This window comes from Colletotrichum godetiae (genome assembly GCF_030913485.1).
Source record: "Colletotrichum godetiae strain CBS 193.32 chromosome Unknown BDP55scaffold_28, whole genome shotgun sequence".
In the NCBI taxonomy this organism is placed as follows: Eukaryota; Fungi; Ascomycota; class Sordariomycetes; order Glomerellales; family Glomerellaceae; genus Colletotrichum; species Colletotrichum godetiae.
Window position 1 is genome coordinate 198,513 of NW_026851276.1, and position 11,367 is coordinate 209,879.

Consider the following 11,367-nt stretch of genomic DNA (forward strand, 5'->3'; position numbering starts at 1 on the left):
GTCACCGGGTTTATCTCCGAACGTCACCAGGAGAATACATCGGCTCCGAGGACCCCTCCATCATATGATTTCCCGCCAATCCCATGATCAACAAGGCAAGTTGATAACCTCAACTCTGCCGTAACATAGTCGCGAGCTCGCTAGCCAATCTCTTGAGTGTTGGTCTGATCCTACTCCTCAAATTCCTCCACAACATTGCCCTGCCCTTCCTTCGTCGGCGCCTTCGCCTCCTGCTTCCTCCACAACCCAGCAAGAAACTCATTCGTACTCGCCTCGTCCATGCTCTTATCCTCGCGCTTCTTCAAAAATCGAGGGAACCGTAGACTCAAACCACGCTCGTCGCTGACGAGCCCAATGGCGGCGGTGTACGTTGGACTCAGCGTGATGTCCGCAAACGCCATCTCCCATACCTCCTGAGGCTCGAACCACACGTCGGGCTCGGGGCCAGAGTATTCGACAAACGCCGGCTTCTGCGTGCGCGTGTTCTGCCTCTCGGCCAGCTCGCCGTCGCCGTAGTGTTCCCTGTTCGACTTGTAGAAGGCGTCGGTGAAACCAGACATGCACTTGCACACGACCTCGAGGGCGCCGCTATCCTCATTGCGGACGGCCATGAGGATCGGAGACCACCACTTGGATTTGCGGCCTGATCCGTGCCAGGCGGCTACCGGAATCATGTCTAATGTCTCGAAGCTTGCGTTGTAGTCCTTCTTAACCTTTAACCACGAGTCTAAACGTTTATCGGGCTCGTATGTGGCGAGGAGAGGCTTGCGTCTGCCCTTCTTCTTCGGAGCGCCCTCTTCGTCCTTGGTGCCTTTGCTTCGTGATTTCGACTTTGAGGGCGTTCTGGGTTCTTCGGCAACCTCGCCATCAGCTTCCACTGCGCCGTCACCTTGGTAGGGAACATCGGTCAAGTTGTCTAGGATTTTGACCATGATGCCTTCGCACTTGATATCGGTTGCCGCCTTGAAAAATTCCAGTACAGCATCAGAGTCCTGTGACGTGGCGTCTAGGCTCTTCACCCAGGTGAATTGACGAGGAACTTCGATAAACATGGACCGCAAGAGCTCTCTCCTTTCTCGAAAAGGCCGGTTCAACAGGGGTTGTCCGTTGAGAAACATGAGGTCAAAGGCGAACATGCAAACGTTGACTTGCACGCTGCCGATAGCGACATCCTTTCGCGCTCGATTGCTCAGTGTCTGGAAATTTTTCAGATCTCCCGTCTCGCTATCCACGGCTACCACTTCGCCTTCCATGATGAAGCTATTGACGCCTTCGCCCCGAACTTTGGGCATCAATGCGACCAAGTCGGGGTACTTATCCGTCATCAGTTCGAGGTGTCTCGAGAAGATGGAGATTTTGCCCTTTTCATCGCAGTGAATCTGCGCTCGTTGGCCGTCGTACTTGAATTCGCAGGCAAAGTCTCTGCCCTGGAGTTTCGTGAGCATCTCCGAAAGGTCTCTCGTGATGCTTCCCAACATGGGTCGGAGTGGTATGTGTAGCGTCAAATCACAGCGAACTAATAGCTCATCGCAGACGCCAATCTCTAACAAGACGGGTACAAGGTCGTTATAGTTGGGACGTCGCGCAAAGCAGGCCTTTAGTATTTCCTCTGGCCTGCTCCATACTTCAGCGAGCTCTTCCTTCTTTAATTTTTGAAGGTCTTTGACTGATCGTAGTGGGAACTCGGCCCCCGAGGGGCGAGAAAGGAGGAAAGCTCTTGAAAGAGCAATCAACATGGTGGTCTTGACAGCACCAATACGCAGCTACTAATATTAGGTACAAAGTAGGAGACGCCATGGGGGAAGCAGAACTTACATGTTGACATAGCGTTCGGACCATGAACCTGCTCTCCTCACCACCGCGGGCATCTTGCAACAGTCGATCGACAATTCTCTGCTTTGCTTCGCCGCTTCCTTGGCCTTGACTATTGGCAATCTTGACTAGAGACTGGTATACAGCCTTGATGATCAAAGGTTTCGGTTTCCGCAGAGTAAAGCTTTGTTTCTTCTTTGCCTCAAATGCAACGTCCCCGGCATCACCATGCTTGTCGTAAAGCGTCTTCAGAGACCGACCGTCTAGTCCACACACTTGCTTCAACGCCTTGGAAATCGCTGACCCTCCCAAACCGAGCTCCAAGGAGATGTACGGGGGCGAGATGGAATTAGTCGCAAGCCAGACTGCGGGCAATAGGCTCTCCGGGTCAGCTTCTATCAATACTCTTATACAATTGACCAGAGTATCCACGATTTTGATGCGGCTTTGTGTAGCAGACACCAAGATGAAGCATCGGGTGAGGAATGCGTAGGAAGCGTGTCCTCCCTCTGCCGCCCATGACGCCTTTAGCTGGGGGACATATTCTGAAGGGTCGAATGTCAGTGGACTTTGATCCAGTGGTATGGTTGCTGAAACTGTGTCTTCGGCATTTGCCACAGAGGACAGTGAAAGCGTGTTCGTCTTCGGCGTGACAGTTGGCAAAACCGAGGATATCAGCGACCCATTCGGTCCAGACTTTGTCTCGGTAGCTTCGCCTCCATTGGTCTCATTCAACCTTGGACTCGATTCCTTTGCTGGTTCAGGACAGGGCGTAGATTCTGCTCTTGAGTTCTGCACTTCAGCATCCCATTCCGCTTGCAGTTTCCTGGCAAGCTCCTCATCCGTCAACTCCGGCTGTAGATCGCTGAATCCCGTGCCATTTGGGATAGCTTCCGGAGTTGGTTCCGTCGTGGGTTTTGGTGACGATGTGCCGTTCTGCTTCTGCTTAGAAAAGAAGTATTCCAAACCCCTGGAGGGCACGGAGGTTGATGATTGATCGTTCAATTTCCTCTTCTTATTTGGGCTGGGCATGACGGTGGTTTCCAATGCAGAAGCTTATCGAGTTAAACGAATTGAAAACATTGGGTGATTATTCTAGTGGAACAGATGCAAATGAAGCTTCGTGCTAGCATCAGAACTGCCCAGTCGAATTTTGCTTCATTCTCTTCGCCATGTTGTTAGTTCATCACCGAGTTGTCCGCTGCGGTAGCTTTGCTCACCCCTGTAACCGTCTCAGTCAATGACGCCGCTGCCTGTGATCTAAATAAGAGGGGACGTGCACCTTGCCAGCCACCTTACCCCTGGAGATCTTACCCTTAGTCAGCAGAAGTCCTTAGGTAAGGTGACCCCTGGACCGTCAAGGTGCAGGAGCGGCTACACCTTTACCCTTCCTCCGGCGCTAAACCTCATTCGACGACCCAAGCGACGTCCACACAACAACACACTCGAACTTTTGGAAATCTTTCGCCAGGGCGGCCCAAGCCCCACCAGCGGCACCGATTTCTTCCTTCCCCTCTACGATACCTCTCCTAACCCGCCGAACCTCGAAAACCACCCTCTCACACCCCCCCACGCCGCACATAAAACCAGCAATCATGTTGAACGGCGAAGATCCGCCCGAGCGGCCCGACTACATTGTCAACATCATCAATGGCCTCGAGCGGTACAACCCCGAGGCTGTCGTCAACCTCGAGTCCTACCTGCAGGAGCAGTGCGAGCAGAAGTACTGCGACTGCAATGCGAACCGGACACTCCTGAAGCTGTGAGTCGCAACCTCGAAATACCTAGCCGCCACGCGTCCCCTATATACGTTGGTGCTAGTAGACCCCCTTGCTTGGGCTTGCGCCGGTTTATATGATGATCGTGTAAACGTTTCCTATTACCTGACATGCACTGGTTGTTCCGTCATGAACCCCTCAGTCGCAACTGAAGTCAGCACATGGTGTTAACTGAACGATACCGGATATCAATATTGAGACAAACTTGGATACGAAGCTTGCATCATCATGGAACCAGACAGCTGACCAATCGTCTTCTTTTTCTCTCCCAGGTACCAGCTCAACCCCGACCGTCTCAAGGATGAGGTCGTCACCAACATCCTCGTCAAGGCCATGACCCAGTTTCCCTCGCCGCAGTTCACCCTCGCCCTGCACCTCATCAACCCCTCCGTCATCGCCCAGGGCGAGCTCCACGAGGCCGTCGCCAAGCTGCGCACCCTCAACAGCCAGCTCGAGGGCTCCCAGTACGCCCGCTTCTGGAACACCATTGACGGCGACGACCTCTGCGCCGACCTGATCGCCGACATCTCGGGCTTTGAGGACCTCATCCGCAGCAACATTGCCAACTCGGTCGCCCAGGCCTTCCGCGAGGTCAGTCTGTCCCAGCTCGAGTCGTGGCTCGGCCTCGACGGCGACGCTACCGCAAAGTTCGTCACCGAGGTCGCTGGTTGGACCGTTGGCGACAACGGCGTCGTCACCATCCCCAAGAACGCTGAGAATGAGGCCAAGAAGTCTGAGATCAGGGAGGACGTCAACGTCGACATGTTCTCGAGAATTCTTCGGAGATCATGGGAGGAGACTGCGTAAAAGAAGGCTTTTTGAAATAGGAAAAAGACAATCGCAGGGCTTCGGTGTGAGGATGAACAGACAGAGGGGACGCAAGGGTTGATACCACGACCCTTGGCTGCTAAAAGCTCCGTATATGGAGTTAGGGCTGGAAGAGAGCATGGCGGCAAAAATTACCGGCGTTCACTTTTGACTTTGGAATCGGGGGCCATAGAGTATATCCCTGAATATGAGACATGCCACAATATTTGAAATGTCGTGTAAAAACGCTTCTTTCTCATTATCTTATGTGCTGCAAAACCTTTGTCCCTACCCGCCCCTTTTTGATCATCATCGTGTAAGACATCATCTCATCGCTTCGAAAGCTCCTCCCACTGAACACCACACCATTCCTCAAGATACCCAGCCTCGCCAACCTCGACACCCCTGGTCTGACAATCCGACTCGCAGACACCAACAATAATGGTACCCCAATCCATACCCTCAAGCGAAAGCTCCTCTGCCTCCAGCTCCGTAATGGCATGCGGCGTCATCTGCACCTCAAACACCCGCTTAGCACCACAGTTTCCACACCGCGTCATTCCCCCAGCAGCAGCAGCGCCCAGCTTCGCGCCCACGGCGTCGGCCTTGGAATACAACAGCGGCGCACCGTTGAACTCGTAGCGGATACACTGTTCCGGGTTCTGCTCCATGCGGTCCGCAAACTTTTGAAACGCTGCGTCCATGGATGACTCAAAGACGTCCTTCAAGTCGCCTCCGCCTCCGCTACCGCCTTCAGTATCCACCTCCATCCGCGCGTTCTGCGGCACGGGCATGGGTTCTGGGTCGAGCGTCTCGAACTCCGCGTCCGCAAGGTAGGAAATCGGGTACGGCTTGGGCAGGGCGTCGGCCGCGGGCCACGGCTCCGGCGGCGGGGGCGGACCGGAGGTTGTTTGCGGGTTATTAAGGTTCAGGGTCTCGGCGAAAGTCTTGGGAAGGGACGCGGCCGGGTCATCTGCTGCCTCCTCCTTCTTCTCTACAGGCTCGGCTGGCTTCGAGAACGGGTTCGAGGGGGCGGCGGTGCCAAAGGGGCTGCTACTCGAAGAGACTCCCGTGCTGAAAGGGTTCGCGTTGCCTCCAAATGGGTTTGCCGCACCGGACCCGCCGCCAAAGAGCGCGTTTCCGAGTCCCGAGCTAATATCCTTCTTGGGCTCTTCCTTCTCCTCCACTTTCTTCAGAGGCTTCACTTCTGCCTTCTTTGCTGCTGCGGCCTGGGCCTCCTTGGAAACCTTAACACCTCTGACGGCGCGGATGCTGCCCTGCTTGCGCCTGCAGCTCGCTTTACGGCAGGCGAAGACATACAGGCGACGCTCGTGGCCGGGGAACTTTTCGGGGAGCTCGCCGTTGAGTTGGAGGAGCTGGACCATGATTTCGTTGCACACTTTACAGCGCGCGAGGGCTGCCGAGGCTGGTTGTTCGGGGTTCAACCAGTCCTGGGAGTAGAATCCGCGTGTCAGTCAATCTGCAGGGCCCGTCGTCCATGTTCCTCGATGCGCAACAAGGGGACTCACTGGTTGACCGCCGAGACGACTGATGGTGTCATCGTCGGCATCTTTGCTGGCGTAACCGAGGAGCACATTGGTCTCGGTGAACTCCTGCTCGGAGGAATCACTGTCGTAATCTGCCATGGTTTTGTATATTGGTATGAAAATGCGAGACTGACGGGTTGGGCTGGGTACGTGGGGTCAAGATTTTTTGGCGCTCGAAATATTTCGATGCGGGGCTTATCTTATCGCACCTTGCCCGCCCTCCTCCAGCGAGGGGTAGCAAAACGAGGGAAGGTCATGCTGCTGCCCCTGAACTGCCCTAAATACGTCAAGTTAATATACTTCACGAAATCGAATGCAATATCTTGTCTTCAAGTTTGGATATCATTCCAGTTCTCAGCTTTGACAGGTCTAAGATCAACGCCTTTTGTCTACCGTGCCAACACTTTTTACATTGGAATCCATCAAACTCTTTACTCCTCAGGACCGTCCATACCAGGGCCAGGACCTCCCGCTCTGCCCATCTGTCTTGCCTTCAGCAATTCGTCGCACAGGAGCAGGTTGGATGCAATGCTTGAGCTCGAGGCGATGCAGTTTCTGAGTACTCTGAAGGAGTCGAAGATACCCTCGAGCTCTGCGTCCATAGGCTCACCCGTTGCCAGGTCCAAGCCCACGATGTTGCCATCAGCGTGCTCATCCTGCATAGCAGCGACTGTTATACGTTAGTAAACCATTACGATACACCGAGAGTGATTTAGACTTACGAGCATCCTGGATGTCAAGACCTGCATTGGCAGCGAGAGTCTTGGGAATAATGAGAAGAGCATCGGCGAAAGCCTCGACACCCCACTTGGCTTTACCTTTCACCGTCTTGGAGAAGGCATCGCTCTTGAGGTGTGCCGCGCAGGCAACCTGGAAAGCGCCGGCACCGGGGACAACACTCTTGTCAACAATCATATTGTAGACACTGCGCAGACCGTCACGGACAGCGTCCGTGACTTGAGTGATGGTGTGTGCGTTGGGGCCCTTGATCAGAAGGGTGACGGACTTGGGCTCCTTAACCTCCTCAATAAAGGTGTACTTCTCCTCGCCAAGAGTCTGCTCGTAGACGAGACCAGCCCATCCCAGGGACTCGGGTGACAGGTCGTCAACACTGTTCTGTGCAATACCGCCGCAGATGAGCTGCAATCTCTCCATGTTTCTTCTCTTGGCACGACGCAGGGCGAGAATACCGTTCTTCGCCAGGACGTCGAGAGACAGAGGGTCAATACCCTTCTGGTTGATGATGACAAAGTTCTTGGTGGGGTCGTTTCCGCAAACTTCCTTCTTCAGCTCGACAATCTTCTTGAGCTTAGCGTCGACGAAACGGCGCTCGCTCTCCACCAACTTGTCTCTCTGCTCTGCGCTGGAGTAGAAGAATCCAGAGTTGATCTCAGACTTCTCGTACTCCAAGCTGACGTTCATCGTCAAGATGTAGGCGTTCTCAAGGCGCTTGGGCATGTCGGGGTGGCGGGCGCCGTGGTCGAGGGCAAGACCCTTGATCAACTGGGTGTCGGAGGCGGTCCGGTGCTGCATCTTCATGATTTCAACCATGTGCAAATCGGGCTTGGCAGGGGCCTGGTAGATAGCGAGGACAGCATCGACAATATCGGGGGTGAGCTTGGCCGCAAGGTTGGAGTTGAGCTTGGTGGAAAGCGACGTGCGGGCCACGGAAAGAAGCAGCTCGCGGTCGACCTCCTTCTCGAGCTTGAAGCCGTCGAGGAACTATTCACCCGTCAGCATAATCGTTCAAGTATCCGTGCACATAAGGTTCCCACCTTCAACGCCTCGTTCTTGGCGATCTCGAAACCATCCGTAATAATTCTAGGGTGCAGTCCCTCCGAGATATAACGATCCGCCTGCTTCAGGAGCTCTCCGATCAAGAGGACAGCTGATGTCGTACCGTCTCCGCAGATATCATCTTGTGCAGTCGCAGCTCGGGCGATCATGACGGCAGTAGGGTTCTGTATTTGCATCTCGCGGAGGAGAACGTTTCCGTCTTTTGTCAACTTGATCTATTCGGCGGCGCATTAGCGGTGGGGATTCAGGGGAAGAGGGGTAATAGTTCGCACTTGACCGGAGCCATCGACAAGCCTATCAATATTAGCATCTATCTTGAAGACATGAACAGCGACGAACTAACATCTTGATGGTGCCCAGAGGGCCGAGGTTGGACTTGAGGACATCCTGGAGGCCTTCACCAGCACTGATGTTGACCTTCAGGGCTTCACCCCGCCGCTGCACTAGCCGTTAGCATTACAAACAATATCGACAGGGGAAGGGTTGCGCACCCTCGATTCGGCCTTGGGGTTGAGCAGTTGCGCCGCAGACATGTTGGCTTGAGGTCGTCGAGGGGTTCGTGAGGGGGTATCGGTCGGTAAGGTTATTGGATTAGCGACCTGACGTGGAGTGTTCTCGAGATTGACCTGGCCCCGGGAACTTCAGATGCGGGACTCTGCTGGTGACTTTTTTTCTGCCTCGAGGTGGCAGGCGGTCAGGCACTGGTAGAAGGTGCTGGCTCGCTAATTCCCAGCTTTGTGGTGGGTGCCTGGCACTTGGTGCTGCTGTGCTCCATTCTTGACTAATTATCTCTACGTGAATATATGTATAGAAGCATATCGCACTATGTACTCGATGGAATGCGATCGTTCATTGCATCTGTCAGCAACTGTACCATGATCCGTGCGTCGTTAGCGCCTCTCGATGGGGCGACTGCAAGCTGAGAGCGGGAGCTCGGGACGTGGGGACTTGGGGGTCCCCTAGAGGACCACTGCAATGAAACCTTCACCCCAAGAATACACCGCTGCTTTACCCGGAGCTTATGCCAGTGACATTCCTTCCTTCCTTAGCACTCATAGGTAGTCGTGAAGACCAAACCCCTTGATAGGTGTCAAGATTTTCGAAATGTACTCAGACAACATTTTCTCTGATGAACGTGATGCGGAAAATCAGGTAAAAGAATTATGTACGGCCAGTTCATTTGCTACCACATCGCTTTCTGGCACCTTAGCGTATGCAGAAGGCCAGCTTCAACCACACTAAATACGACAGCAACCAACGTAAAGCGGCGGTTTGTTTACTCACCCTGAGTTTAATTCATTTGGGGAGCTCCCGGAGACATGCCGGAGACACCTCACATATGACGAATCTATTTCATGCTCTCCTTTCATCCTGTTCATCTTCCAAGCGTACTTAACCGTACTTCTGTCTCACCCAGCTCCTTTTGTCTAGTCATTTCCATCTCTCCCTTTCATCGTCTTCATCTAGTTCTGTGATTCCGTATTTGTAACCCTCAACCTACGCGGCATGATGTGGGGGTCCAAGCTCTCAGCTGTGCTGTCCGCGCTCAGCTTGACACAATCCATTCCTGCGACTGAACTTGAGCAGGTTGTCGTCGAAAGCCATATAAAGCAGGTGGCCATCATTGGTACGTAAACGCTACTTCGTATAAGCCTTTGAAGATCCGATGCTTGGTTCATAACATCAGCCGCGTCGCCACTTAACCCTATACTGACACACGATATCTAGGAGCTGGTGCTGGCGGTTCCTCAGCGGCCTACTACCTCCAAAAGTTCGCCGAGGCCGAAGGTCTTCCTGTAAACATCACAGTATTTGAGAAAACCGATCGTGTAGGAGGCCGAACGTTAACTGTAGACGCTTACGGCAACCCGCTCGAGCCCGTCGAGTTGGGCGCCTCCATCTTCATCGAGGCCAATCACATCATCTACAATGCCAGCATCAACTTTGGTCTTCCCCTGAAGGAGCCTGAGTCTGGCAGTGATGGCTTCCTGGGCATTTGGGACGGGGAGAAGTTTGTCTTCTCCCAAGACGACAGCTCCTGGAACTGGTGGAACTTGGCCAAGCTCTTCTGGAAATACGGCACGGCTCCTTACAAGGCGCAGAAGCTCGTGCAGTCGACCGTTGCGACCTTTTTGCAGCTCTATGAGAAACCTCACTTTCCTTTCCGATCACTCACGCAAAGAGTCTTCGAGCTGGATCTTTTGAAGGCAACTTCCGTTACAGGGGAGGAGTTTCTCGCCAACAACGATGTAAGCAGGGCATGATTCTCTATGACGTTTCATACACTAATTGTCTTGTGATAGATCAGTGAGCTGTTCTCCCACGATATCATCCAGGCAGCCACCAGAGTTAACTACGCATCTAACCTGAAGTACATCCATGGCCTTGAGACCATGGTCTCTCTTGCACCTGAAGGTGCCCGGCAAGTCATTGGGGGCAACTGGCAGGTCTTCCAGACAATGCTTCAAAGGAGCAATGCAACCTTGCGCCGCAACACTTCAGTGACATCCATTGCAGTGAAGTCTAGCCCTTCCAGCTCCAAGTATCTCCTTTCGACCAAAGACGCCCACGCCGAAGCCGAGACAGAGGCGGACCAGTACCCGATTGCTTTCGACAACGTCGTCATTGCGACACCGTGGCAGTATGGAGATATTAGCGTCTCAGAGGATCTTTTCCAGCACAAGATTGACGAAGTTCCTTACACTAAGCTTCACGTCACCCTGTTCGCCTCGCCGTTTCACCTCTCGCCGGAGTTTTTCGGTCTGGAACCTGGTTCCAAGGCCCCCGACTCGGTCCTGACCACTCTTGGCCCCGACGATGAGGCAAAAGCCGGATCTGAAGGTGCTGGCAAGGCTGGCTTCTACTCCGTCAGCACCCTTAGAACCGTCACGAATCCCGACACTCTCAAGGACGAGTTCCTCTACAAGATCTTCTCTCCCAAGATGGTCACCGCAGAGTTCCTGTCAAAACTGCTTGGCGTCGAAGTGCCGGCTTCCATCATTGCGGGAGACAAGAATGGAGAAAGCGGCCAGCGCACTGTTGAACCCATCTCTTGGTACCACCCGCACGTGTTCAACTCGTACCCCATTGAGTACCCGCGAGTTACCTTCCAGGACCCCATCCTCAGGGACGGACTTTACTATCTTTCTGGCATCGAAAGCTTCATCTCGTGTATGGAGACCAGTGCGTTGATGGGGATGAATATTGCAAAGTTAATTGCAGATGATTTCTCAGAGGCCAAGGAGACGCTCGAGAAGATCGATGTCGATGACGCGCAAGAGGCGCTGGGGCGAGTTGAGGAGGCGCCCGTGGCTGAGGAATTGTAATCACTCTGAATTTGAGGACTTGTGTTACCTTTCATCCGTTCTACTTGTATCTACCAGCACTGCATTCTGTTCACGATTGGATGTATGCGCAGGACACAGTCATTGTAAAAACCGTGCAGAATGATAGCTCGTGTCAGGAATTTTTCGTCAAGTTTGTCTCGAAAATTTGACATGCTGAAATACCTGTCTCGTAAATGGCTTGGATTTTAAAAATGACCAAAGCCTCATCTCTTTTGAAATTATGCTCAACCCTGGAAGAAAAGAAACAAAAAATCCCGTTTGTGATGATATCCAATAAGG

General features: G+C 53.4%; 5 protein-coding genes across 5 annotated transcripts; 2 read left to right on the forward strand and 3 right to left on the reverse strand.

The window, feature by feature from the left end:
* Positions 1–170: 170 nt before the first annotated feature.
* BDP55DRAFT_555243 (DNA ligase I) lies at positions 171–2,844 on the reverse strand (the record flags this gene model as incomplete). The annotated part of the gene is made up of 2 exons (XM_060569471.1): positions 171–1,763; positions 1,816–2,844. The coding sequence occupies 2 exons, from the start codon at positions 2,842–2,844 to the stop codon at positions 171–173; spliced, it is 2,622 nt and encodes an 873-aa protein (XP_060427916.1).
* Positions 2,845–3,205: 361 nt separating this feature from the next.
* BDP55DRAFT_668520 (eukaryotic translation initiation factor 3 subunit K) lies at positions 3,206–4,638 on the forward strand. The gene is made up of 2 exons (XM_060575239.1): positions 3,206–3,574; positions 3,863–4,638. The coding sequence occupies exons 1-2, from the start codon at positions 3,408–3,410 to the stop codon at positions 4,395–4,397; spliced, it is 702 nt and encodes a 233-aa protein (XP_060427917.1). The 5' UTR covers positions 3,206–3,407; the 3' UTR covers positions 4,398–4,638.
* BDP55DRAFT_668523 (programmed cell death protein 2) lies at positions 4,639–6,080 on the reverse strand. Its single transcript, XM_060575240.1, has 2 exons — positions 5,927–6,080; positions 4,639–5,848 (listed from the first exon to the last, which is right to left on the reverse strand). Exons 1-2 carry the CDS (start codon positions 6,041–6,043, stop codon positions 4,727–4,729), a joined length of 1,239 nt encoding a protein of 412 aa, XP_060427918.1. The 5' UTR covers positions 6,044–6,080; the 3' UTR covers positions 4,639–4,726.
* A 187-nt stretch (positions 6,081–6,267) lies between these two features.
* On the reverse strand, positions 6,268–8,523 carry BDP55DRAFT_668526 (T-complex protein 1). Its single transcript, XM_060575241.1, has 6 exons — positions 8,233–8,523; positions 8,085–8,179; positions 8,014–8,035; positions 7,720–7,956; positions 6,667–7,666; positions 6,268–6,614 (listed from the first exon to the last, which is right to left on the reverse strand). Exons 1-6 carry the CDS (start codon positions 8,272–8,274, stop codon positions 6,376–6,378), a joined length of 1,635 nt encoding a protein of 544 aa, XP_060427919.1. The 5' UTR covers positions 8,275–8,523; the 3' UTR covers positions 6,268–6,375.
* Positions 8,524–9,024: 501 nt separating this feature from the next.
* BDP55DRAFT_194034 (prenylcysteine oxidase) lies at positions 9,025–11,286 on the forward strand. The gene is made up of 3 exons (XM_060565894.1): positions 9,025–9,368; positions 9,470–9,990; positions 10,045–11,286. The coding sequence occupies exons 1-3, from the start codon at positions 9,248–9,250 to the stop codon at positions 11,065–11,067; spliced, it is 1,665 nt and encodes a 554-aa protein (XP_060427920.1). The 5' UTR covers positions 9,025–9,247; the 3' UTR covers positions 11,068–11,286.
* Positions 11,287–11,367: the final 81 nt, after the last annotated feature.

What these genes read in the sequence shown, in the direction of transcription:
- BDP55DRAFT_668526 (XM_060575241.1), bottom strand. Translation starts at nt 8,274, where the DNA reads ATGTCTGCGGCGCAACTGCTCAACCCCAAGGCCGAATCGAGG. An exon ending in ACCCCAAGGCCGAATCGAGG is followed by an intron (nt 8,180 to 8,232) that starts GTGCGCAACCCT and finishes CGGCTAGTGCAG; the next exon opens with CGGCGGGGTGAAGCCCTGAA. An exon ending in TTGTCGATGGCTCCGGTCAA is followed by an intron (nt 7,957 to 8,013) that starts GTGCGAACTATT and finishes GCCGCCGAATAG; the next exon opens with ATCAAGTTGACAAAAGACGG.
- BDP55DRAFT_668520 (XM_060575239.1), top strand. Translation starts at nt 3,408, where the DNA reads ATGTTGAACGGCGAAGATCCGCCCGAGCGGCCCGACTACATTGTCAAC. An exon ending in AACCGGACACTCCTGAAGCT is followed by an intron (nt 3,575 to 3,862) that starts GTGAGTCGCAAC and finishes TTTCTCTCCCAG; the next exon opens with GTACCAGCTCAACCCCGACC.
- BDP55DRAFT_194034 (XM_060565894.1), top strand. Translation starts at nt 9,248, where the DNA reads ATGATGTGGGGGTCCAAGCTCTCAGCTGTGCTGTCCGCGCTCAGCTTG. An exon ending in AAAGCAGGTGGCCATCATTG is followed by an intron (nt 9,369 to 9,469) that starts GTACGTAAACGC and finishes CACGATATCTAG; the next exon opens with GAGCTGGTGCTGGCGGTTCC. An exon ending in AGTTTCTCGCCAACAACGAT is followed by an intron (nt 9,991 to 10,044) that starts GTAAGCAGGGCA and finishes GTCTTGTGATAG; the next exon opens with ATCAGTGAGCTGTTCTCCCA.
- BDP55DRAFT_668523 (XM_060575240.1), bottom strand. Translation starts at nt 6,043, where the DNA reads ATGGCAGATTACGACAGTGATTCCTCCGAGCAGGAGTTCACCGAGACC. An exon ending in GTCGTCTCGGCGGTCAACCA is followed by an intron (nt 5,849 to 5,926) that starts GTGAGTCCCCTT and finishes TTCTACTCCCAG; the next exon opens with GACTGGTTGAACCCCGAACA.